The sequence below is a fragment of the Corvus cornix genome, chromosome 4, assembly GCF_000738735.6.
Source record: "Corvus cornix cornix isolate S_Up_H32 chromosome 4, ASM73873v5, whole genome shotgun sequence".
In the NCBI taxonomy this organism is placed as follows: Eukaryota; Metazoa; Chordata; class Aves; order Passeriformes; family Corvidae; genus Corvus; species Corvus cornix.
In genome coordinates this window covers 40488981-40504045 of record NC_046334.1, presented here as the reverse complement: position 1 = coordinate 40504045, position 15065 = coordinate 40488981, and the positions used below count along the sequence as shown (strand labels likewise).

Here is a 15065-nt window from a genome sequence, read left to right as displayed (position 1 = left end):
CCATGTTTGTGATTTCTGTAGGATTGTGAAAAAAATAAAATTTATTCAAGGACACTAGAGGCAGCTTTTGCCAAGAAGATTTCTTGAGCAATCTAAGTGGTTGAGGATCTTTTCTCAAACAATTTTGGATCAATGGGATATCTCCTCATGTACAATTTGAGTTGAGGGATTTTTTTCCTTTATCCATGCTTCTTCCTAAACCCTGTCTAACAGCTAACTAGTGAGGACCGTTGTCCCTGGACACCAGCTCAGGCTCTGATAGCTTTTGTAAGAGCATTTGTATCAAAATATTGTTGTGCTGGAGTCTCCACGGCCAGCTGGGGCTTTGTGCAGACAGGGTGCTTACAAATGAATGTGAACCAAAGCAAATCAACATTGCTTGGCAGGAATGAAATGTATTGCTAGGATCTGTCTCTGCCAAGCTAGACTGCTTGGCTCCAGTCCCACTCTTCAGGGGGATTGTCTGTCAAAACACAAGTTGGTATTATACAGCGTCATAGTTACGTGGCTCACTAGTCCTTTAACCCCTCTCAGGCCTTACTCTTATTTGTTGAGTGGAAACCTGTGAATCTCCAATTCTTACGTCAGACTTTGAGCTATGGTACCTTGCACCAATTGTCTCTCATGCCACTCTGTCAGCTCAGATAGAGCTTTCTCTTAAGGAGCTGTTAAATAGAAGATTGCAACCCTTTTGAAAGGAAGGCATTATTTCTTAATGCCTTAAAATGTTAAGAAGACATGTATTTTGTACCATCTCATGATGGAAGCCTGGCTTCTTGGTCTAACCACCTCAAAAACCTGGTCGTCCTTTCAAGGTGAGAGTCCATCTTAGACATTTTACTGTCTCTCCTTTATTATCCCATTCCTTCATGGGTAGCAGCTGTTGTTCCTGCTGAGCCCTGCTGGTAATTCCAGAAGCCACCTATTAGAGGACAAGCCAAGACATCATTGTGAATGTCCTCATGGGTCTGCCAAGAAGTGCATAATATTTCCCTCCCCATTTCTGGACATGTTTCTGAGCTCATTCAACATAAGTATGGACATAATAAATTACCACAGTGGTTTGGCCAAGACGTGACACTACAGGTGGCTCCAAGCCCAAAACATACAGGTTTTGCTATAAGGAAAATCCACAGCAAGCACTGGTAGAAGCGCTGTCTCTGAACACACATTCCGCAGGGCCACCTCCCATCCTGGAAGTCCGGCCAGGGTCAGCAGGAGAAGGATGTGCGTATTCCCTTCGGGAGGTGGACGAAGTGGCAGATCCTTGGCTGAGACCCCATGGAGTCTGGAGACGGCTGAGAAGAGTGGTGACTGTCCATAGGTGTGACACACAGCGCGTGCCATCCCTCAGGCAGGCAGCTGCCCATGGCACTGCCCAGGCTGTCACGTCGCCCAGCAGCCTGGTGTGCAGCTGCAGCCTCGTCCCTGCGGGCAGGGCAGTGGCAGCCTTGCACAGGCTGGGACGCTGACAGAGCACAGACCGGGACGCTGTCAGAGCACAGACCGACTGCCCGGGTCACGCAGCCTCGTGGCTTTCCCTTGCATGGTAGGATTTGTGTGTTTTCCTTCAAACTTCAGGCTAGAGCATGCTAGCACCACCTGGCTGTCCCAGGCAATGTCTGCTCAGGGGACCAGGACCTGTTATCATCCCAGCAGACTGGGGACCACAGTCCAGATGTCTCTCTTGTGGGCATGAAGTTTTATGGATGGCCCCAGGGCTCAGGTGTCTCTGACATGAGGCGCAGCTGTGTGACCCTGGGTTGGTTTTTGCTGAGAAAACTGCTGCTGCGCTGTGAGAAAATAAATTAACTGAAGCCAAGCAAGATAAGAAAAGTCAAAACTAAGAATTAAAGTTGTCAAGATGATGATAGCTACCAATGTAAGGCTTCAAAAGTAAATGTTATGTGAAGAGGGATAAAGCCCTGAATGGCTAGTTCCCTATGTTGCTTTAAAGATCCCTGAGATGGAGCTTAGAAATGCTCCAAGTCCTTGGCTCATGTTTAACTGATGTGAGCCTATGTCCCAAGTACTGGACTCCAAGATGGGAATGGAAAAAGCGGCACATGAAAACAAAGGGAAGAAAAAACGTGGCTGGGCACATCACAGAGAGAGAGAGATGTCCATGAAGAGTGCATTTAGTCCACCGATAGGGAGGAAGCATGAGGAATTTTACTGAGAAGATGAACACAAGCACAGGCATCTGAAGGGCCTAAGCAGTTTCTGCTTGGCTTCAGGCTCCTACTCCATCCTCTTCCGCCTTCCTGGAATGACTACCTCCTACAAAAAGTCCCAGCACCCCTTCCCCTGACAGGGCATCGTCTTTCTTGAGCTGGGAGACCTGTGGGAGGAGGGCAGGGACAGCATGTTTCCAGCCAAGTCCTGGGAGCGGTGACCTGCATGCAGCAGCTCTGGCTCACAGGCACCAGCATGCAGTACACATTGTGCAAAAGGCAAGCCAGGACACGAGGGGGTTTGCAAGGGGGTAAATAAGTGTTTGGGGCAAAGGGGGCTGAAAGCCGTCTTACTGAGCTTGCATCAGCCCAGTGTTTGGTAAGAGGTAACTGGATGTGCTGGATGTGCAATGGGGAGCTTTGTAAGGAGCAAAGAGAAATTCAGATGCCCACACTGGAATGGTGGCCAGCTATCTATTACAACTTTCCCCAGGTGTAAACATCTGTTAAGGCCATTTCCCACAGTTAGACAATGCTATGAAATTCTTTTATTTGGGAAAAAGAATTAAAGTAAAGCAAGTTAATGTGCAGTTATGGTGTACAACAGACTCTGGCATTACATTAGAGGTATAGCCAGGTTCCTGTGAAGGAGAAGAACCTGGTGGTGACTCGTTACTAAAATGGGAACATTTTTTCATTTTTAATATGAAATTAGGCACCACCCAGCACTTAATATCTAAATAATATCAACAGCCAGAAAATAAATGTATCAATTATTATCTTGCTGAAGCTAAATTTTTCTACCGGTGCATCAGGACCTAGATTAGTCCCAGGGCAGCACAGAGGAAGCGGAGAGGACAGGGTCATTTGCAGGGACTCGAATGCATGTAGAGAGAGGTGAGTTTGCTCACCTGGTGGTCTGCGGTACCGCCGTACCATGGAAATGCTAGACCCCAGCTCACACATACTGCACTTCCCAGCTGGGGAGATGCTTTGTCTTAATCTCACTCTGAGTTCTATCAGAAGCCACTGCCGGAGAGATGAGAAGAAAGCCCGCGTTCGCGCTGCTGGAGATGTAAGTCTGTGTTTCAAAGAGTGCAGCCCCTCTCTGCGAGACCCCTGCGAGCCGCAGCCCCGGCGCGGAGCTGGGCTGCCCGGGGAGCGGGCTCCGCTCGCTGCCGGCGGTGGGAGCGCGCTGGCGTCGCGGCCCCTCCTCGCCGGAGGCCAGCGGGCAGCGTGCCCACACTGCCTCGGGAGTGTCTGCGGAGTGTCCTGAGAGGCTCCGGTTACTTTTATGCTGTGTGTTCCCCATCGCTGCGAAGCATTTTTTCCTGCAGCTGGGAAGTACTGAGCTCTTTCCTCAGCTCGAGGTCAATCATCTGCTTGCAATTAACCTGTGACCTCCCACGTCTGCGGCGCGGGGCAGCGCTGTAGCTTTAACGCGGGCGCTGGAAGTGGGAGCGGTACAGCAGTGCCAGGTCCGGCCCCGGAGCTGCCGCAGATCCCTCACTGCCTCCTGCCATGGAGAGCCGCAGCCTCCTCGCCGCCCTCCTGGGCGCTGCCCTCACCGCCCTCCTGCTGCTTCCCGCCGCCTCCTCGGCCCACCGTAAGCTCCTGGTGTTCCTGCTCGACGGCTTTCGCTTCGACTACATTGATGACAGCGAGCTGGAGGGTCTGCCGGGCTTTCGGGACATTGTGAACATGGGGGTGAAGGTGGATTACATGACCCCAGACTTCCCCAGCCTCTCTTACCCAAATTACTACACGCTGATGACAGGTGAGTACGTGTATTTCTGTGCTGTGATGCTCTTCAGAGCTGCCAGCTCCCAGTGCTGAAGTGGAAAACAGCTCCCTGTGACTTTTTCTTTTGAAGAAGATATAAAAATAACCCAAGTCGTGCTTTTTTTAGCTGGGAGTTTAAAAGCACTGTGGTATTACAACCCAGATTTTTTTCCCTGAAACCTGTTCCAAACTAGGAAATGCCCCTTGGAGCTAATTTTTGAAGCTCCCTTTGTTTATCCGCAATGTAGCCAGGTCCCTACCTGCTAACACCTCAGCATCATGGCCAGCTGGGGCTCCCTGGTGCGAGCATATAGAACATAAAAACAACTGGGAATGCATGGAAAATGAACACAGAGACTGCTCAGGAGCTTTAATAAAAATGCATGTGTGTGCATGCATTGAGTGTGGCTACACGAAGAACTTATTTTCAGTCAGCAGGTCTGTTTTGGCAAGTTCAGCATTAAATTTCTTTTTAACTCAGTAGATTTTCTGTTTTCTTAACTTTGCTCTAAGTACTCATATCTGTAATAATTCAAAACAGCTAAATGGAAAAAAAGTCAGGATTTTTGCTTTTACTCCCCTGCAGTTTTTCAGAATGTCCAGGGCAGGCTTTCAGAAAATTGAGAGGGCAGTCATAGTTTTCATGGTGCCAATTTGCTTTTAATCTTATGTGGAGGACACATGATTACAGTGACACTAGGAAGGTGCAGAGAGTACAGCTGGGCCAATTCCTTCAGAGACAGACACCAAGGAAACAACAGTTAAGTAAAAAAAACCAAGAAAACCCAACGAAACAAATTTTTTTTCTGGAGTTTCTACTTGGATTTTTCTCTGGAGTTATTGAATAAACAAGAGTTTCCACCTAATGAGGAGGAGTAAGAAAATCTATCCTCTCCGAAGATATGTGGCATCTTCCGCTATCCTTGGAACAATGCAGTGCCCAGTGATTCATATACTGCTTGCTGGGAAAGCAAATAGATGCCATTGTAAGACAAAAATCTGACATCAGTTGTGCCCAGCTTGTTTTGAAACTGCTTAACCCCTTCTTCCCTCTCTTTCAAGAGAAATGCTTTTCTCTTTGCTCATCTCTGATCAGAGTATAAAACCATCACAGGGTTGGTTTTGTTTTTTTTTATTTTCATTATTTGGTGCAAATATATGAATGCAGAATAAATGTCGTGACTGAAAACAGAGGTGTTCCACTCCAGGTCATGTTTCAGGTGTACATAGGCAAACCGACCTAATACCTCATAGGTGCAAAAAATCTTTGGATGGAGCTGTTAAAGAGAAGAAGAAAATTGAGCAACATTTCACTCCTAACCACATTTAGTCATCACTCCTACTAAGTGTGTATACATATAGTGAAGTCTATAATCAGCCTTTTGAGGAGTTTTGAAAATATCCTACTTTGTACTCACAAAGAAAGAGTTTTGTTTCAGGTGATGAAACACCACTACTGGACTTCTCATATTTTTAGTAGAGTTCTGCACTTCAGCCTGTAGCAGTAAGATAGTCTGTGAGACTAAGCTCAACTCTTCTTGCAAGTATGCCTGACTTTATGATAAGGATATCAATGCAAATACAATATAATTGCAAATATCAATTCACCTTCCTAACACATGAGTCACAGTAGTATTAAGTAGGTCAGGAACCAATTGAGGACTAAGTTTAGGTGATGAACACGCCCAGAGGAAGACCCAAGACTACCCTTGAGCCCTTGGGGTGTTAGTGGACCCTATAACTGTGTCCTGACATGACAGCAGAGTAAATCCCATAGCTTCACTGTTCTTACCCTTTGGGGCCATGGTGCCATTTCCACTGAAAGGAGGTTTTATGGGGTGGTGTGGTTAGGAGTGCAGAGAACGTGGCAGATGTAGTGTTAAGCTGTGTTGAGTCTGCATCCATTTAATTTGCAGAGCTGGGACAGGTTTTGGAGAAAATTCAGCAAGGCAGGGTGACACAAGCATCCTGCTCTAATGACCTGCTTAGGGAATAGGAGGCTACTGTCTCCCTGGTGCTGCTGTATGGGCATGGGGAAGCTTTCATCTCATCTCACCAGCCATGCATCCCCTCTGCTGCAGGGAGACACAACTGCAACTGGTTTTATTTCTGTTTGCAACTGGGATGTATGGGAGTTAAATGCTGCCACAGTTTCTTCTGGGAAATCAGGAACAAATTATTCTTCATGTCTTGTCCTACACTGCTGTTTCATGAGCTGCTAAGAAATTCAAATTTTAACCTCCAAAACGTTGTATTTGTCTTCATAGTATATTGGCTTCTTTCAACTAAATCAGTTGAAGAAATTTCTGGCTCTACCTGCACATTCCCATCCCTGGCTTGTTCATTCTATCGTACTTTGGTTTTTTGTTTGTTTATTTGTTTTGATAAATACTCCTGTCCCTTCTTTCTCTGCTCATTCACAAGGCCTTATGGTTCCACATCCATTCAGGAATATACATGGCTGCCAGGTCTTGGACAGCATGTGCATAAAAGTGTTGTAGTTTGTGTGTATCTGACTTGCCTCTATTCATTCTTGTGAGCAAGGCCTTTCCTTTCTGCCTACTGCCCTTCACCCCACATCCATGCAACCTTCATGACTACCAAGCGGTTGAGTTATTACTAAATGAGAGAAGTTCTCTCTCATTTCTGTGGCTTTGGAGGAGGGCAGTGGACTCTGCCCCTCAGATACCATCATAATTGGGACAGGTCAGTCTCCTCAAACACGAACTCACCACCTCCTCCTCCTGCCCAGACCTGCAGGCAGAGGTTATGGAGATCAGCAGCACCAGCCTCAGTGCAGATGCCAAAGTTCACCCTTTGGCCCTGCCAGAGCACAGCACTCCTCTGCACTGACAGCTCACAAGTAATGGCACGCAGCACAGCTGCCCAACTATCTGCAGGATCTTCTAGTCATTATATTTTACTTAACCAATGATTTCAAGAGGGCAGCCTGACTGAATTTAATATTCATAGGAAATGGCAAATGTACCGAGATTTTAAAAGCTATAACTAAAGAGATGCAACTGTAACTGTTGACCAAGAGCCACATATCTAAAAGCAACTATCTAATGTATACTAATGAGAATCACACACCATTCTGCTGAGATGAGGTGCTGGGTGAAGCACCAACACCACAGGACAAATAGGGTCCAGCCTGGTGAACTAAAAGTATAAATTTTGGAAGGGAAACATGGGAGGGAGGTGAATTGCCTGTGGTCATGTAGTGCATGTAGTGGTCATGCAGAGCTCTTCATGGGTCCCCTTCCTGTTTATATCTGCTGCTGCTGTTAACCTGTGATAAGATATTTGCTGGAGCTTCCCCAAGTCACACAGAAAGCCTCAGCCCAAAGCCCAGAGCCTGCTTAGAGGTCTTTTCCTTTCCTGCAAACCTACCACAATTATGAGAAAGAAAACCAGAGCATAGAAACCAGAAAAATATTAATGGTTTGGCTTCCTTATGTAAAATCACAAAGTAATTCAGAGCTTGGGATGAAGCGTCAGTCTTCCTGCAGGCCAGGGCATGGCATCATGACCTGATAGTTGCATGAAGAAGCATCAAACAGAAGCAAAATCAGTGCTGGTGCAAAGGGATCTCACTGACAAGCAACCAGAGAAGCTGTTTTGTTACAAAAATCTGGTGCTGTGCATGGTAGCTCAAGGATGTGCTAGCTTAAAATCCAACTCTTTGAAAGTCTTCCCCAGCAGTCTTCTCTAGCAACTTCCTTCATGCCACGTTTCTTAGTATTGGCTTCTACTGTGGCATAAAGACTTGTTTTCAGGTGGTTGGGTTGCTTTCTGACCTGCTAGACTGAATCCTACCTGGTGTTCTTGCTCTCCATGGTGCAATTACGATATTGCGACTGTTGCCCTGAAAAACATGAAATGGAGAATTAGGTAAAAGGAGATGTTGCTGCTGTGACAGAGCTTTTGCAGGACTTTTTGTGGGCTTGGCAAGGGAGGGAAGAAGGAGTCCAAATACATCTATTCAAAAGGCTTCCTTAATCACACCATGTGCTGTTTGTTTTGAAAAGGAAGGAATTAAGACCACAAGCCACCTCGGATTGTTGTCCTGTGGGGAGTTTTTAATTTTTCCCTTTCCCTGTTGTGGCCTGGTTCTGCAGGGAGTGCTCATGCCAAGTTCAGTGCAAAGTCTGAGGTCTCCCCTGTAACCGCTGCAAGCAGGAGTTACTGCTTCAGACCACCCCGTGCTGTATCTGTCGAGAAAAGCTGCTCATGCTGTGGTTGGGTCTCCCTCACCTGACAAGCTGCAGGTGTTGGAGCGGTGATGAAGGACTCCTTGCAGTACAGCTCTCCTGAAGTCCCCCCCCAGCTGAGAGCACTCAGGGGTGCCTCATATTTCCAGCCAGCATAAACATGGACAGTATCACATGTGAGACAGAAATCCAGAAAGGATTTCTTTTCCAGGATCATAGCTAGAATTGAAGTCTTTCTGGCAGGTCTTCCATGAGGATGTGCCAGCTGCCTATGTGCAGCCCCACATCCAAGACACATACTTCACTTGGCCTCCATGGGAAGCAAAGGGAGCCCCTGATTGCAGAGATGGCTGGGGAACTGCTTTGAGAGGAGCCAGCAAGGATCTTCCATGTGCCTCTTTGGACAGGACCTGATCTTAAATAAGCGGCAAAGGGGCTGTGAGCTCCCATGAAGATTGAGGGATGGAGGAAAAGGTAGAGGACATTTCAGTCTCCTGCACCCAGAGTGAGGGCTGTGGCCTTTGCAGGGCTGTCCCAGACTCGCTGCAACACGGTGATGGCACATTTAGGGCTTGTCTGAAATACAGGGGTGGTGTATGGTGTTTCCTCAGCCACTGCTGCTCATCCCTGCATATGCCATCACCTCCTCCTCTGCATGGCAGTAGGGAACAGGGCAACATGGCCGAGGTCCCAGGAATAGGTGACATCAAGTTCTACTCTGCCAGACTGAAGGTTTCACCCAGCTTCCATGTTTCAGCAATCTTCCCTTCACTCCTCACTCTTGATGTTGGCATACTTAACTGCTGAGGAGCTTTGGTGGATGATGCTGAAGTCTAACAAACAGTCAGTCTACATCTGTTCTCCCCTGAGCACAGGAAATCAACATACACTGAGTCCTGTTTATTCCATGTTTACTGGGAGAAAATACCATTTGGGCTCCCCACCCTGGAATCTTCTGGAGTCTGGCTGATGTGCACACATACTAGTATATTTATTGTTTGCTGTGAGAGGTTTTCTGATTTAAAGTACAGCAGCTCCAGGCTCCTTCCACTCAGTACCTGAAGGAAGCCCATCCTGGTGATGGTTCTAGTGGATGGATCTTTTCTGCTGCACAGTTAATGGCATCCTGACACCAGCCTGGTCCAGAAAAGGATGCTGACGATTTCTGTTCAGCAGTTAAGCAAGTTCTTAACTATGTAAGCAATACCTGTGTGTTTTCTGAGGTAAAAAAATGTAAGGAGTATAACAGGGAAGTTTATTACACACACATGAACTAAAACTATCTCTACTTCATTGTCCAAGCTTAGAAAAAATCCAGAAGGACAGAGCGCATGATGAGTCACAAGGGACAAGGATTTTTTCTTTTTGGTCCTCTTAAAGAGCTACAGATGCCAGCAGCAGTAAAGATTTAAAAGATTCTGTTTGTGACGTACAGCTCTGAAATCAAGTCTCTTACTTTTCTTGGATTCATTAGCTTTCCATTTCTAAAACTCTGTGTTGGGAAGCAAAAGAATAAATAAAGAATAAATAAATAAATAAATAAATAAATAAAATGAATAAGTCTGTGGTAATACTATTAACTGGTAGGGAAAGGGTACTATCCCAGCAAGAACAGGCTGGAAAAGATAGTAGGAACCAGGAGGATTTTCATTTTCACATTCTTCCTCTCACTTTGTTTACTCACCACCTGCAGAAAGGCTGCAATTCCAAGTGTCAAGATTTTTCTGTTTCACGAACAAAATATTGCAAAAATCTGTGTTTGCGTTCTACCAGTTAAAAAAATGGAAATGCTTCTGAAGTGTAGAACAGAAAGTTTTTTCTAACACAAGTTCACAATGCTACAAATTGAAATACAGAGTTTTTTCCTTCTTACTAGCTACAACCTCACAACTACTACCTACTACCAGCTATTAGCTAAGTGGACATTCATGTACCAAGGTATTTCTTAGCCTAGAGCTGAAGTTACTGCCAGAGGCTCATACTCTGTCTAATAGTACAGGCAGCAGCTTCTCCATTGTTCTGTCCAGGCCCTCTGTAGTGCTTGGACCTTCAGTGCCCTTGAGCCACACCCAGCTCTGGGGGTTCAGGAGTCCCAGAGTGGTCCCTGAGCCCACCACAATTCAGGAGAGCAACCAACAGCTCAGAGTCCCTGCTCTCCAGGACACAAGACCTGACTTCCCACATAAGAAAGCATCTGCAAAACTTCAGCTGAATGATTTATAAGCAATTTTTGTGCACCCCAGCCCTGGCCCCATGATGAAAGCATTGAATTAAGAGTTTCAAGCTCTTACTAAATGAATCCCCTTTAGGGAAAAAAATAATGCTGTGTGTAGCAGAGATTTTTTTTTTCTGTGCTTTTTGATGTGATCCAGCTTGAATTGCGAAGTCTTACGTGGTGCAGTCTAATGTGTTTATGCTTTGGCTCTGTCTGGTATTAGAGGTCATAAAAATTTGGAAAGACTTTGCCAGCAAGTTCCTTTGAAACATGAATTGTCCATGCACATTATGCAAATACTGGTTTTACTTGGGCAGATGGCAGGGCCACTTTGCCCAGGCCAGCATTCCCCCCAGACTTCTCATGAGCTCTGGCCTTCTCCAGGCTACTTCAGGTTTAGCACATGGGTTTTGTTTTCACCCTGTGATCTTTCATTTCAAAGCAGAGCAGATGAGACCCATCAGGGGAACAGCAGAGCAGGGCCTATATCAAAGCTCAGTTCCTGGGGACAACAACCACTGTATCTGCTCCAGAACAGGAATATGGTGCTGGTGCCTTCTAAGTCCTGCTTTCTCCATCCTTATGGCAGGCAGCATAAGCAGAGCAGAGCACTTCCCAAGGCAAGTCATCCAGCTGTTTGCATGGAGGAACTTAACTCTTCCCCAGCCTGTATAGCCCATTGGGAGCTTGTGCTTGCATCTGCCCCCCCAACTCTTGTCACTTTCTAGAGAGTGGGGACATCATGGTGGGACACAAGAGGAAAGGTCTCATCATAATGGCAAGGCATATATATAATACTTCATAGTACATTTAGCTAAATGGATGTGCTGATGCTCATCATCAGGTTACGGTACCTTTGCTGCATTGGCGAATATGCACACTGTGGATTCTCTGATGAATCTGATTAGCTCAGTGCAGAGATGGCAAATGGCCCAGGAGTGCACGCTCTGGTCTCCGGATCTCAGGCGCAGCCAATGCAGGGTGCAGAGCACGCAGCGTTACTGTGCTGCTGTTGTGGCTGGCCAAGTGGCTGTGTGTTTTGCTGTTTTTTTAAATTTCGTCTTTGTTTTGCAGAGATTCATTTGAATGCTGACAAAAGTGCTTGGAGACATGGGAATGTGCTTTAGACAAATGCTGTATGAAGTGTAGTGTCCAAGTAAGCTGTAGCATGCAGACTTGCAAAAAAAAACCCAACTTACTGGCTCTCCTCCAGAAGGATACAGCAGTTATCATATTCCTGGGAACTATACCCTCTTTGTTTTCCTCTCTTGCTTGAGGAAGGAGTAATTTTTACTACAATTACAGTGAGTGTAAATAATGACATCTGTATGCTGAAAGTGCTTTCTGCCCTGCTTCTATTTTTGGAACTGTTAAGATAATGTTTGATTACAGAGGAAAGTGGCAGTAATGGAAGAAATAATAAATCCAGAATGTTATGGTGACTCCCTAGCACCATGTTGCTATTCTGATAATGATTCAAAAGAAGCACACCAAACGTAATTTTCTTAGGCTGGAGAAAACAAGTAAAAACAGGGGATATAAAGAACTGGGGTTGTACATGTGACCCAAAAGAAACTTGAGAAATGGCCTTGATTCTGTGTACAAGTATCTTGTGGGGGAGGGGGCAGGGGCAGAAATGCCAGTTATTCCAGGGCTTTTCAATCTAGTTAGCAAGGCTCAGAATAGCCATGGTTGAAGATTAACAAAGGTCAAAAATAAAATTAGAGGTCAGGCATACTTTTTGAACAGTGTTTACTTGTGATAAATATTGGGAGGAGCAACTCAAGGAAAAGATTAATTAGTTGATTATTGATGTCTTCCAAACAAGTCTAGGGTCTGAGATACAGGCCTCAGGTAAGCAGACGTGAATGGCCTTAAATGGTCACGTCTTTTGTTCTGTTGCTCACCTGATCTTCTTTTCTGACCCTGTGAACCAGGCACATCTGCAATGAAAACTGATGCCTTACAGTCTTCTAGGCCTCTTTTTCAATATTAAGAAAAGGATTTGGAGTCCATAGAAAATTGAACTAATCTAATGCAGAGAACAGAACACTGTCCTCTGTATTAGTTCAAACAGTTAATTAAACTTCCCTACAATACTACAAAGAACAGTCTCCAATCTCTTCCTTAAAAATGTGGATAAACAGAGAGCAGACCTTAAGTCCTATAGGATCAGTAGCAGCTAGAGCCCATTGTTTGTATACGAAGACTACACAATACATCATACAGATACCTTATCTGTAGGTTTCACACTGACAGACCTTCAGCACTCACCTGCAAGTTTCCCAGGATGGCACAAATTACCTGCTGCAGTTTATCAGGTTGATAGATGCTTAGGAATACATGGACTTTAAGAAGCTGATGTTGTCCTGTAAATTGTAGGCCTGTGTTTTTGATGCACTATAGCGACTTCCTTCCTTCCTATCTCTTTTGAGACTTACAGCAAAGAGAGCACTTGACAGCCTGAAGAGAACAAATTACTGCCCATCCAATCTACCAGTTCTCCTATATTAAACCTGTTTGCTAAGTATGGTAAGTAGTGACTGCCACAAACTGGGACCACTTTTTTCCTCTGGGAAGGAGGAAATGTTTTGCATAATTGAAATACTTTTTAGTAGGGAAGGAGAGTTCAAAATCCATTTCAAGATCACATGCACCCAAAGTATACAGAGTCCTCTGCTTGAAATAACAGAATAAGAATACCAAGGTTATTTCAGTTCTGATCACCATGCTCAGGCTCAAAATAATCAAAGCATGTTATCTGGATCCCTGCAATAATATGACTCACCAGCTAATGAGGACAGCGTCTAACACAATCTTCTGTTGCTTTTTAAGATATGGAAATAAGGAACTTCTAGTACGACTTAATCTTCAACATTTCTTTTCCCATTTCTGTTAATTCATTTTCAGAATAACTCCTAAAATATGGTATCTTCTCTCTGTCAATTACAAGAAGTAGAAGACATATCTCAGTTATTATATACTAGTTTCTTGTAGTATGAAGTTGCCCAAGGGCCCCTCCGATACAATAAGGGGCCTGAACATGTCTGATGAAATGATTGCTGTGCCCACAACCAAGAACAAAGCATGATCATTACAAGAAAAAAAAGAAAAGCTAACAATAATGGAAAATAAAATATGTTTGCCTAGTTTTTGCCTGTTTGCAGAAAAACAACGTGCCCTATGCATAAAGGAATAAGAAATGCAAGTTTCCCAATCTTTTTTCTATGATTCTAGATTGTGCTCTTATCACCTTCCGTTCACAGCTTGCTTCCCACAGCCCTCTGGTTGTGAGTGCTGATGGGTACCTTAAAATGGCCTCAGACTTGGCAGGTGTTGGGTGTGTAGAAGGAACCAGGTGTCAGCCAAACTTGCGGCACCCGTGGGCTGCTGCTGACATGGTTTTTGTGTGGGGCTGAAATGTTGAGCAGGCCATGGGGTGAGAGATTTGTTTCTTCTGGCCTCAGCTGTCTAAAATTTGGCTGCCTGAAGCTGAGAAAAGGCTGTGATCTTTCTCTACCAATAATAGAGAGTATATGCACCTCCAGATACCTGAGATGCCTGTCTTAGGGTGGCATGAATTGCTCTCTAGACATGACTCTTCTCATCCATTGATTGTGAGGGGAACACGTGGGGGATGAAAAGCTTCAGCAACTAACTTTTGGGTGTCTGAACTGGGGGATTTAGTGAGCACACTGGAGCACCTCAGTAAAAGGTAAGAGTCAGGGAGATTTTATGAATGGTCACAAGGTAAGAGATCTCTGAATTCAAGTCACGGCTTTCCAGCTGATTTGCTGGATGATCCAGTAGTAGCAGTGGCAGTGCTGCCAGCATCCTTCTACTGAAGAACACCAATCTGATTGTGCTGCTTTTTTTCTTCACTCTCAAAGGTCGCCACTGTGAGGTCCATCAGATGACTGGAAACTACATGTGGGACCAGAAGGCAAATGTATCTTTTGATATTGGTGTGAATAAAGAAAGCCTGCTGCCTCTCTGGTGGAATGGATCAGAGCCTTTGTGGGTCACAATGATGAAAGCTAAAAAGAACGTTTCCATGTACTACTGGCCAGGTTAGTATGTGAAAAGTTGCTACAGTGCATCTTGACATCTGAGCACTCCATATGCTGTAGGAATGGTTCTCTAATACAGTTCTGAAATACAGATAGGAATTTTATGTTCTTTACTAACCACACATAGAAATGAATTAGCTCTTCTTCGGTCATGATAATTTGCATATGCTTAGAAAGGAGGAGACTGAAGTATCACTAGAGGCAGCTTTCCACTAAATGCTAGCTTCAGGAGGGTGCTGGCTTGAAGAGCCTCCCTTCCTCTGTCAAGTGCTTGTTCCTCTTCCCACCTGTAACTTCTGCTATGCTGAGTGGTTGCTCCACGAATGGTTCATGGTCCAGTCAAAGTTAAACAGTAACCACCCTCCCCCAAAGGCTTCCTTGGTTATAATCTGGAAATCAGTAGCTGAGAGCTGAAGATGATCTGCTCTGTGGGGACAAGAAAATCCAGCTGAAAGCAAAGCCTCCTTGTCCTCTGGTCCCCCTTCATTGTTAATTCATCTGAGGTCCCAGTTGTTCTGAGTCTGAGACATTCATTTGGAGGGACTTGGCCTTTCTGTTCCTCATTTGTTAGATATTGGACCACTGGAATGACTAGGGATGTGCAATAATG

At 45.1% G+C, this 15065-nt stretch overlaps 1 protein-coding gene and 1 long non-coding RNA gene across 2 annotated transcripts in view; one reads left to right on the top strand and one right to left on the bottom strand.

The window, feature by feature from the left end:
• Window positions 1-3424: 3424 nt before the first annotated feature.
• Window positions 3425-15065, top strand: part of ENPP6 (ectonucleotide pyrophosphatase/phosphodiesterase 6) — a 32788-nt gene continuing 21147 nt past the window's right edge. The window contains exons 1-2 of the mRNA XM_010401516.3: window positions 3425-3951; window positions 14276-14455. Of these exons, the coding sequence (XP_010399818.1) occupies window positions 3696-3951; window positions 14276-14455 (436 nt within the window). The 5' untranslated portion in view covers window positions 3425-3695. The remainder of the gene's footprint in view (window positions 3952-14275; window positions 14456-15065) is intronic.
• LOC109144969 lies at window positions 5093-11379 on the bottom strand. The gene is made up of 3 exons (XR_002046063.2): window positions 11240-11379; window positions 7776-7824; window positions 5093-5233 (listed from the first exon to the last, which is right to left on the bottom strand). It is a non-coding gene; the product is annotated as an uncharacterized LOC109144969 (long non-coding RNA).